Raw genomic sequence first — 12560 nt, 5'->3', positions numbered from 1 at the left:
GTACACACAGCCCCCCATATTGTACACACAGCACCCCATATTGTACACACAGCACCCCATATTGTACACACATCACCCCATATTGTACACACAGCCCCCCATATTGTACACACAGCCCCCCATATTGTACACACAGCCCCCCATATTGTACACACAGCCCCCCATATTGTACACACAGCACCCCATATTGTACACACAGCACCTCATATTGTACACACAGCCCCCATATTGTACACACAGCCCCCCATATTGTACACACATCACCCCATATTGTACACACATCACCCCATATTGTACACACATCACCCCATATTGTACACACAGCCCCCCCAAATTGTACACACAGCCCCCCATATTGTACACACAGCCCCCCATATTGTACACACAGCCCCCCATATTGTACACACAGCCCCCCATATTGTACACACAGCCCCCCATATTGTACACACAGCCCCCCATATTGTACACACAGCACCTCATATTGTACACACAGCACCTCATATTGTACACACAGCCCCCATATTGTACACAGAAAAACACAGAATTGTTGACATTTTTGCAGATTTATTAAAAAAGAAACTGAAATATCACATGGTCCTAAGTATTCAGACCCTTTGCTGTGACACTCATATATATAACTCAGGTGCTGTCCATTTCTTCTGATCATCCTTGAGATGGTTCTACACCTTCATTTGAGTCCAGCTGTGTTTGATTATACTGATTGGACTTGATTAGGAAAGCCACCCACCTGTCTATATAAGACCTTACAGCTCACAGTGCATGTCAGAGCAAATGAGAATCATGAGGTCAAAGGAACTGCCTGAAGAGCTCAGAGACAGAATTGTGGCAAGGCACAGATCTGGCCAAGGTTACAAAAACATTTCTGCTGCACTTAAGGTTCCTAAGAGCACAGTGGCCTCCATAATCCTTAAATGGAAGACGTTTGGGACGACCAGAACCCTTCGTAGAGCTGGCCATCCGGCCAAACTGAGCTATCAGGGGAGAAGAGCCTTGGTCTATCTATATCTATCCATCTATCTCATATATATATATTGTGTGTGTGTGTGTTTTTTAAACTGTCCATTTCGGTTTTTGGCCAAGTGCATTCGGAATTTTCATTTCATTGCACCACTTAGTCGTAAAAATGAAACCCAGAACCTCCTAAGACTCTGTGCAGTCCCTAATGAGGTGAAATGCCCACAATGCTTCTTGGAGACCAGTGCGATTTTTGGGCTTCCTGAGCTCTTTCATAGCGAGAGTGTAAATAGGTACCAGGTTCACCTCTTCACCTTCCTTCTGTAGACCACAGATCCCCCCTTGGTGTATGTACCATGCTCTCTGCCCACCACCTACCACCTGCTGGGTGGAGAAGGCAAGCCGGTTCCTCTGTGTGGTTTTCACTTCCTCTTTTACAGTCTGTGCCAACAACAAACCAATCCTGTGTTAGTTGGCGATAAAAACATCTGCCCGCCCATGAACCCAATCCTCCGACCAAAAGACCAGGGCCGTCTTTAAAATTGATTGGACCCTGGGCAAAAATTTTCTTGGGGCCCCCTCCCCCATGCAATTTCACTCGCCACCTGCTCTGAGACATACAATAAATAGAAGCTAGACTTAAAATCAGTTACTGTATCAGATCAGGCAGCGATTGCGATTGGTTGCCAGAGGTTACAGTATATCATTACTGCTTACTGACTGGTTGCTAGAGGTTACAGCGCACATTACGACTCACTGATTAGTTGCTAGAGGTTACAGCAAATGATTTCTGCTTGTTTATTGGTTGCTAGAGATCACTGTACATTAATACTGCTCACTGATTGGTTGCTAGAGGTTGCAGCACATCATCTCCTCACTGCAGGGGGGCATGATATACATATCAATGCCACCGGCCGCAGCTATTTACTTAGAAATGCTGCCGCTATTTACATATGAACGCTGGTTATTTACATGTAAACACAGGGTCTGCAGGTGAGTCGTCTGTACACAACAATAGGGCAGAGCTGGGGAGCATCAGTAGCAGCACTTCACACTGAGATATCGGGACACAGCACAGCACAGGACTAAAACTTCAAGGGACAAGGGAACTTAAACTGGGATAGTTGGTAAATATGAGGCAGCTGCTTTGGGCCCCACAACGACAGGGCCCAGGGCAGCTGCCCCTTTTGCCCTACCTTAAAGACGGCCCTGCACAAGACCCGACTTTTTCTGGCACTTTTTGTTTACAAATCAGGTGTGTTTTTTTTTTTTTTTTTGGCTAGACAATTGCTTAGAACCCCCAAATATATAATATTTCTAGCAGAAACCCTAGGGAATAAAATGGCAATCGTTGCAATTTTTTATGACACACGGTATTCAAACGCAATTTTTTTTCGGGGGGGGGGGGGGATCGCGCAATGAATTTTGAATTAAATTGATACACTTCCTGCGCTGATACACACACCACAAGAAAGATACTATTTTGTCAGCCTCGCACCATTAAAAACACCACACACTGAAAGTAAATCTGCACAAATTCAGCCGAAAATGTTAAATGTTTAAAAAATAAATAAATATATATATATATATATATATTACACACAGGCAGCAGCTCACACCCCCAAGCTACCACTAATCTCCCCCCCCCCCCCTTAAAGAGCAACTGCCGTCTGCGCACATAATTTGTAATAAAAACATTTTTGCCATTCTGAAGCTTCCCTCCGACCACTTTGCATATTATTTTATATATACTCTGATTCTGTACTTGCCAAATGTGCTACAGAAATCTCCCTCTACTGAGTCTGGTTGCAGCCATTTTAACTGTGGGCAGCTGAAGCTGCTGCCTGTTCACTTCCTGGGTTTACACAGACACACACCTTCAGCTCTGCAGCTCTCATTGGCCCTCTTATGACTCACCCCACCCCCCTTCCTGGCAAACTCTCGCGAGAGAGAGAGAGAGAGAGAGCTGTGCATGATGTCATAAGCCTAGGCTAATGACCAGACACATATAGAGATCTCTCTCTCTCTCTCTCTCTCTCTCTCTCTCTCTCTCTCTCTCTCTCTCTCTCTCTCTCATTCATATATATATATATATATATGTTATAGAGAGAGAGAGAAACCTATAAATATATATATATTTGGGGGTTCTTTTCTAATACTGATTTTTGCATGTAGGAGAGAAATGTCAGAATTGGCCCCGGACTGGAAGTAGTTAAGGACCTGCCATAGCCGGACCTCCCAAGTACTTGGCGAGGGTTGTCCTGAAGAGGACCCCCCCAGTGTTGGGAAGAGGTTGAAGACCTGAAGGCCACAGATCCTCTCCCTGACCTCAGGGCAGCCCCTGAACAACCTGCACCCTCTGGACGTTCATTAAATGAATTGGTTTGACTGACCCCCTTCATAGAGAATTTGCTCGTCGCCTGTCCTGTGTGCCACCCCCCCCCCCAAAACGTTGGTCCTGAGTATAAGGATTAGGAGCATTCAGCAATGTCCTCGCTATGCCCGGTGACGTGTTCTGTGTGAATAGATGGGATCCTGTGTTCCCCGGTCTGAGCTCTCAGTCTAGTAAGGTGTGTGCTCTCCTCTCCTCTCTCCCAGCAGCCTGGAATCGTGTCTCCATTTAAACGGGTCTTTCAGAAGGGGGAGAAAGGGCGGGACAAGAAGGCCCAGGAGAAGGTGACGGAGCGGAGGCCCTTGCATACGGTGTCACCATCACCGGCTGAGCACCGTGTGGACCCGGATGTGCTGCTGAACGATTATATCGAGAAAGAAGTCAAGGTGAGCGATCTGTAATCCATGTGTATGACAATGGTGTCACATGACCTGATATACCCTCATCATGACAGACCCCGGTGTCACATGACCTGATATACCCTCATCATGACAGACCCCAGTGTCACATGACCTGAACCCCATCATGGCAGACCCCGGTGTCACATGACCTGATATACCCTCATCATAGCAGACCCCGGTGTCACATGACCTGATATATCCTCACCATGGCAGACCCCGGTGTCACATGACCTGATATATCCCCATCATGGCAGACCCCGGTGTCACATGACCTGATATATCCCCATCATGGCAGACCCCGGTGTCACATGACCTGATATATCCCTATCATGGCAGACCCCGGTGTCACATGACCTGATATATCCCTATCATGGCAGACCCCGGTGTCACATGACCTGACATATCCCCATCATGGCAGACCCCGGTGTCACATGACCTGATAGATCCCCATCATGGCAGACCCCGGTGTCACATGACCTGATAGATCCCCATCATGGCAGACCCCGGTGTCACATGACCTGATAGATCCCCATCATGGCAGACCCCGGTGTCACATGACCTGATCCCCATCATAGCAGACCCCGGTGTCACATGACCTGATATATCCCTATCATGGCAGACCCCGGTGTCACATGACCTGATATATCCCCATCATGGCAGACCCCGGTGTCACATGACCTGACATATCCCCATCATGGCAGACCCCGGTGTCACATAACCTGATCCTCATCATGACAGACCCCGGTGTCACATGACCTGATAGATCCCCATCATGGCAGACCCCGGTGTCACATGACCTGATATACCCTCATCATTGCAGACCCCGGTGTCACATGACCTGATATATCCTCATCATTGCAGACCCCGGTGTCACATGACCTGATAGATCCCCATCATGGCAGACCCCGGTGTCACATGACCTGATATATCCTCATCATGGCAGACCCCGGTGTCACATGACCTGATAGATCCCCATCATGGCAGACCCCGGTGTCACATGACCTGATAGATCCCCATCATGGCAGACCCCGGTGTCACATGACCTGATAGATCCCCATCATGGCAGACCCCGGTGTCACATGACCTGATAGATCCCCATCATGGCAGACCCCGGTGTCACATGACCTGATAGATCCCCATCATGGCAGACCCCGGTGTCACATGACCTGATAGATCCCCATCATGGCAGACCCTGGTGTCACATGACCTGATAGATCCCCATCATGGCAGACCCCGGTGTCACATGACCTGATAGGATAGATCCCCATCATAGCAGACCCCGGTGTCACATGACCTGATGTACTGAACGTTTTTTGTTGCCCACTTATACGTTTTATCTGACCCCGTTCTACGACTTCTCTCTGCAGTATTTGGGGCAGTTGACCTCCATCCCCGGATATCTCAACCCCTCCAGCCGGACAGAAATCCTGCAGCTTCTAGACAATGCAAAGGTGAGCAAAGGGGCCGAGACTCAAACTACTGCAGGGAAATCTCATCATTGTGGGAGGGGCAGAGACATAAACTACTGCAGGGAAATCTCACCATTGTGGGAGGGGCCGAGACTCAAACTACTGCAGAAAATCTCATCATTGTGGGAGGGGCAGAGACATAAACTACTGCAGGGAAATCTCACCATTGTGGGAGGGGCAGAGACACAAACTACTGCAGGAAATCTCCCCATTGTGGGAGGGGCCGAGACACAAACTACTGCAGGAAATCTCCCCATTGTGGGAGGGGCAGAGACACAAACTACTGCAGGAAATCTCACCATTGTGGGAGGGGCCGAGACACAAACTACTGCAGGGAAATCTCCCCATTGTGGGAGGGGCAGAGACACAAACTACTGCAGGAAATCTCCCCATTGTGGGAGGGGCCGAGACACAAACTACTGCAGGAAATCTCACCATTGTGGGAGGGGCCGAGACACAAACTACTGCAGGAGATCTCATCATTGTGGGAGGGGCAGAGACACAAACTACTGCAGGAAATCTCATCATTGTGGGAGGGGCAGAGACACAAACTACTGCAGGAAATCTCACCATTGTGGGAGGGGCAGAGACACAAACTGCTGCTGGAAATCTCATCATTGTGGGAGGGGCAGAGACACAAAATACTGCAGGAAATCCCATCATTGTGGGAGGTAGCAAGGAAATCCCGGACTGCTGCACTCTGAAAACGGTCATCTTTATTCAAACATTGTTAAAATCCAACGAAAGTCATCAGATCCGATAGAAGAATAGCGATAGCTAACGCGTTTCACATACAGAGATGATTACTCATAGCTAGAAGATAAGTGAATGTAGTCACAACTAAATAGAGCAAAAGGGTAAAAAACCACCAATAAAGAAACTGGTGAAGCAATCAATTAAATCAATGAACAATAATTAGTTAAAAGGACACACTTGCGGAACATCCCATAGACCAAAAATCCCAACAATGAAAACCACCTATAGAAAAAACATACGGTATGTATATTGGCACTACCGAAATATGTGTATATATATGTTCACATTGAGCACAAACATGAGTATATATTCACCCTAAACATGAACATAACATTCCAGGAGCAATCCAATGGCAATAGCGTATATAAACGTAAAAGGGGCTCATAGAACACCTACAGACAGCGAACCACAAGCGATAAAACTTCCCGCACTGACACTGCCGAAAACAGTCAATATGAATATCATAATATAAAGACGGCCAAATAAGACCTAATGGGGCATAATAAAAATATGAAGTGATAAAACATTCAAAATATAAGCATACCAAAACTGGATAGCATTGAATTGCATTACATCAAATTAAACTGAATAAACAAAGAACCATACGGCAATGTGAAAACCGTATAGAATATAAACCTACCTGATAGATTTGGATTACATTGGATTAAATGAAGTAAAGGACCCTGTCGGCTGTGTGAATGTGGTATACATCCCAAATAGTGACTGTCTGAAGACGTTACAAGTGTTCCCAAATTTAGATGGTTCAGTAACAAAGTATAGAATTATGAAATGTTTGGAAATACAAACTCAAAAGCCTATAGATATATATATATATATGATACTCAAAGGATGTTGTTCATCTTCTTCTCTCCAGGAACCAAAGATCTAAAATGCCAATAATTCCGGGAGAGAGAACTATAAATTATAAGCATAAATGTGGATATAAATGTGAGTGAACAGAGTCTCACTCTTCTTGCTGAAAAAGCGGAAGTCACAGATTGTGTGTGTCACATCCGCGTAATATCCTTTAACAATAGCATCATTTCAAAGGCTGCTGTAACCCTATGTAGAGTCTCCCTCCACTTGCTGAAAAACAGAAACCATAAAATGATGTGTCTCACATCCGTTCTAACCTTCCAAAACCTATATGTATAGTGTGCTGTCAGAATGTATATTACTCCCAGGATGTCTAGTGCCCAGGGGCAAACTGACCATTCGGGCACTGCCTGAGGGCCCCATGCCACTAGGGGGCCCCATCAGGGTTGCCAGCCTCAATAAAACCAGGGACAGTATGTAAAAATCCCAAGATTATAGCTGCCCGCCTCTCCAGTACCTTTTTCAGTGTGTGTGTATATTGTGTGTGTGTATTCTGTGTGTGTGTATGTGTATACTGTGTGGCCCCATAATCTCCTATTTCCTGGGGGCCCCATAATCTCCTATTGCCCGGGGGCCCCATAATCTCCTATTGCCCGGGGGCCCCATAATCTCCTATTGCCCGGGGGCCCCATAATCTCCTATTGCCCGGGGGCCCCATAATCTCCTATTGCCCGGGGGCCCCATAATCTCCTATTGCCCGGGGGCCCCATAATCTCCTATTGCCCGGGGGCCCCATAATCTCCTATTGCCCGGGGGCCCCATAATCTCCTATTGCCCGGGGGCCCCATAATCTCCTATTGCCCGGGGGGCCCCGTGAGTTGTCAGTCCGCCCCTGCTAGTGCCTGAAGTAAGACCAACATTAAAACCAAGGACATTATCTAGAGTAATATATACTATCTCCAGAGATGAACAACAAATCCTCTCTAAACTGACAAAATGTTGCTACAAAAGGAAAAGAGAATAGATACAATGTTGCCTCCAGAGAGAAGAAGAAACATTACATCTCTATGGCAACATGACGCCACCTTGAGAGAGAAAGAGATCAATACAATCCTGTGCTGGTACAGCCAGAGAAAGATCCGTGTGTTTCCATGGCAACATGACGCCACCTTGAGAGAGAACAAAGATCTAAACTTTTTTGTATATATTCTAGTATGGCATTACCATTGAAGAGAGAAAAACATAACGCATTTATATGACTACTTTCTAGTAACGAAAGATAGAAAATGTAACATTATCAAAACCCAATGCTATAGAGAGTAACTGGGTTAAAATTTTGTTGGATTTTAACAATTTTTGAATAAAGATGACCGTTTTCAGAGTGCAGCAGTCCGGGATTTCCTTGCTGCCTTAGACTTGTGCACAGTCTGCACCTGTTTCCTATTGAGGGTGGAGGTTTTTCCTTTACGGTCCACAGAGCTTGGAGAGCGGCATCACCTTTCCTACCATTGTGGGAGGGGCAGAGACACAAACTACTGCAGGAAATCTCCCCATTGTGGGAGGGGCAGAGACACAAACTACTGCAGGAAATCTCATCATTGTGGGAGGGGCAGAGACACAAACTACTGCAGGAAATCTCACCATTGTGGGAGGGGCAGAGACACAAACTACTGCAGGAAATCTCACCATTGTGGGAGGGGCAGAGACACAAACTACTGCAGGAAATCTCCCCATTGTGGGGGGGCAGAGACACAAACTACTGCAGGAAATCTCCCCATTGTGGGGGGGCAGAGACACAAACTACTGCAGGAAATCTCATCATTGTGGGAGGGGCAGAGACACAAACTACTGCAGGAAATCTCCCCATTGTGGGGGGGGGGGGGGGCAGAGACACAAACTACTGCAGGAAATCTCCCCATTGTGGGGGGGCAGAGACACAAACTACTGCAGGAAATCTCATCATTGTGGGAGGGGCAGAGACACAAACTACTGCAGGAAATCTCACCATTGTGGGGGGGCAGAGACACAAACTACTGCAGGAAATCTCATCATTGTGGGAGGGGCAGAGACACAAACTACTGCAGGAAATCTCACCATTGTGGGAGGGGCAGAGACACAAACTACTGCAGGAAATCTCATCATTGTGGGAGGGGCAGAGACACAAACTACTGCAGGAAATCTCACCATTGTGGGAGGGGCAGAGACACAAACTACTGCAGGAAATCTCATCATTGTGGGAGGGGCAGAGACACAAACTACTGCAGGAAATCTCCCCATTGTGGGGGGGCAGAGACACAAACTACTGCAGGAAATCTCACCATTGTGGGGGGGCAGAGACACAAACTACTGCAGGAAATCTCACCATTGTGGGGGGGCAGAGACACAAACTACTGCAGGAAATCTCATCATTGTGGGAGGGGCAGAGACACAAACTACTGCAGGAAATCTCATCATTGTGGGAGGGGCAGAGACACAAACTACTGCAGGAAATCTCACCATTGTGGGGGGGCAGAGACACAAACTACTGCAGGAAATCTCATCATTGTGGGAGGGGCAGAGACACAAACTACTGCAGGAAAGCTCATCATTGTGGGAGGGGCAGAGACACAAACTACTGCAGGAAATCTCATCATTGTGGGAGGGGCAGAGACACAAACTACTGCAGGGAAATCTCATCATTGTGGGAGGGGCAGAGACACAAACTACTGCAGGAAATTTCCTCATTGTAGGAGGGGCAGAGACACAAACTACTGCAGGAAATCTCATCATTGTGGGAGGGGCAGAGACACAAACTACTGCAGGAAATCTCATCATTGTGGGAGGGGCAGAGACACAAACTACTGCAGGGAAATCTCATCATTGTGGGAGGGGCAGAGACACAAACTACTGCAGGAAATCTCATCATTGTGGGAGGGGCAGAGACACAAACTACTGCAGGAAATCTCCCCATTGTGGGAGGGGCAGAGACACAAACCACTGCAGGAAGTCTCATCATTGTGGGAGGGGCAGAGACACAAACTACTGCAGGAAATTTCCCCATTGTGGGAGGGGCAGAGACACAAACTACTGCAGGGAAATCTCACCATTGTGGGAGGGGCAGAGACATAAACTACTGCAGGAAATCTCACCATTGTGGGAGGGGCAGAGACACAAACTACTGCATTAAATCTCATCATTGTGGGAGGGGCAGAGACACAAACCACTGCAGGGAAATCTCACCATTGTGGGAGGGGCAGAGACATAAACTACTGCAGGGAAATCTCACCATTGTGGGAGGGGCAGAGACACAAACTACTGCAGGAAATCTCACCATTGTAGGAGGGGCAGAGACACAAACTACTGGAGGGAAATCATACAAGTAACAGATGACTGTTCTTCCTGCAGAGATTGCATCACCTCCCGGCACAGCTGACCCAGGAGCACGACGCTCTCATCAGTTTGTCCGCCTACAACGTGAAGGTGGTATGGAGGGACAGAGAGGACATCATTCTCAGGGTTCCCATTCATGACATCGCAGCCGTCTCCTACATTCGAGACGATTGTCTGCACTTGGTGCTTCTCAAAACTGGTAAGATAATAAATATATTACAGATTAAACAGATATAATCAATCATGTATTAATGATAACAGGGGTTGCATTCATTTTTTTCTTTTGTATCTGCCTGAAGTTCACCTTAAAGCTCCCAAACACTGGGATGGGGTCACACTGAATGGGGATGGGGTCACACTGAATGGGGCGGGGGTCACACTGAATGGGGCGGGGGTCACACTGAATGGGGCGGGGGTCACACTGAATGGGGCGGGGTCACACTGAATGGGGCAGGGTCACTTTGGTTCCCATAGTTTTGGAGTGGGAGGTCCAACAAGCTCATATAGGTGTGATGGTCAATCGTCTGCAATCTGGAGGCCGTTGGGTGTTTTGTATGAATGTAGAATTCATGGCGCTTTGTCTTTTTGCAGCGCCAGATCCCGGAATCTCTCCCAGTCAGAGTCTGTCTGCAGAGAGCGCCAAAGTTCTGACGTCCGGGTCCTTGTCGGAGTGTGGGAGTGGCCCCGTGGAGTCGTGCTGTCTGGTTATTCTGGCCACAGAGAACAAGGTAATGTTCAGTCCTCCCCCTGTACACAGCTTACAGCTTTACACATACCTGGGGGGTCTTTATCTGACATTTCCTGTTGTACACATACCTGGGGGGTCTTTATCTGACATTTCCTGTTGTACACACACCTGGAGGGGGCTGTACACATACCTGGGGGGGGCTGTACACATACCTGGGGGGTTCCTCATCTGACAGATTTGCTGCTGTACACATACCTGGGGGGTCCTCACCTGATACAATTCATGCTGTACACATACCTGGGGGGGTCCTCACCTGATACAATTCATGCTGTACACATACCTGGGGGGGGGTCCTCATCTGACAGATTTGCTGCTTTACACATACCTGGGGGGTGGGCTGTACACATACCTGGGGGGTGGGCTGTACACATACCTGGGGGGGGGGCTGTACACATACCTGGGGGGGGGGGCTGTACACATACCTGGGGGGGGCTGTACACATACCTGGGGGGGGGCTGTACACATACCTGGGGGGGGGGGCTGTACACATACCTGGGGGGGGGGCTGTACACATACCTGGGGGGGGGGCTGTACACATACCTGGGGGGGGCTGTACACATACCTGGGGGGGGGGCTGTACACATACCTGGTGGGGGGGCTGTACACATACCTGGGGGGTCCTCCCCTGATAGAATTCCTGCTGTACACATACCTGGGGGGGTCTGTACACATACCTGGGGGGGCTGTACACATACCTGGGGGGTCCTCCCCTGATAGAATTCCTGCTGTACACATACCTTGGGGGGGGGGCTGTACACATACCGGGGGGGGGGCTGTACACATACCTGGGGGGTCCTCCCCTGATAGAATTCCTGCTGTACACATACCTGGGGGGGGGGGGTCTGTACGCATACCTGGGGGGGGTCTGTACACATACCTGGTGGGGGGGTCTGTACACATACCTGGTGGGGGGGGCTGTACACATACCTGGGGGGTCCTCCCCTGATAGAATTCCTGCTGTACACATACCTTGGGGGGGGGGGGGGGGGGTCTGTACACATACCTGAGGGGGGCTGTACACATACCTTGGGGGGGGGGGGGGCTGTATACATACCTGAGGGGGGCTGTACACATACCTGGGGGGGGGGCTGTACACATACCGGGGGGGGGGGCTGTACACATACCTGAGGGGGGGCTGTACAGATACCTGGTGGGTCCTCCCCTGATAGAATTCGTGCTGTACACATACCTTGGGGGGGGGGGGGGCTGTACACATACCTGGGGGGGGGGCTGTACACATACCTGGGGGGGGGGGTCTGTACACATACCTGGGGGGGGGGGGGGGGGTCTGTACACATACCTGGGGGGTCCTCACCTGACATTTCGTGTTGTATACACAGGCTGCCGCTGAGGAGCTGTGTACTCTCCTGGGACAGGTCTTCCAGATCGTCTACACCGAATCCACCATGGACTTCTTAGACCGGGCCATATTTGATGGGGCGTCCACACCCACCCGCCATCTGTCATTACACAGCGGTACGGAGAATTGTAATTTATGTAAACCTTCATCTTTCCTCTCTATATTTTACCAAGGCACACAATATGAAAGCCAACTAAAAAAAATGCAATACTTTTCAGGAGTTGGTCTAGCATGACAGCAATGCATCTCCTGTACTCTGCAGGGGGGGAGGGGA

The 12560-nt window shown here is 48.8% G+C and overlaps 1 protein-coding gene across 1 annotated transcript in view; it reads left to right on the top strand.

Moving 5' to 3' along the window:
• Positions 1–3573: 3573 nt before the first annotated feature.
• Positions 3574–12560, top strand: part of CCM2 (CCM2 scaffold protein) — a gene marked incomplete at its 5' end in the record, with an annotated part of 63908 nt that continues 54921 nt past the window's right edge. Inside the window, 4 exon segments of the mRNA XM_073632480.1 lie at positions 3574–3753; positions 5136–5219; positions 10194–10377; positions 10770–10896. Coding sequence (XP_073488581.1) covers positions 3574–3753; positions 5136–5219; positions 10194–10377; positions 10770–10896 — 575 coding nt within the window.

This window comes from Aquarana catesbeiana, linkage group LG05 (genome assembly GCF_042186555.1).
Source record: "Aquarana catesbeiana isolate 2022-GZ linkage group LG05, ASM4218655v1, whole genome shotgun sequence".
In the NCBI taxonomy this organism is placed as follows: Eukaryota; Metazoa; Chordata; class Amphibia; order Anura; family Ranidae; genus Aquarana; species Aquarana catesbeiana.
The sequence above is the reverse complement of the archived record's forward strand: the minus strand, read 5'-3'. Positions and strand labels throughout refer to the sequence as shown.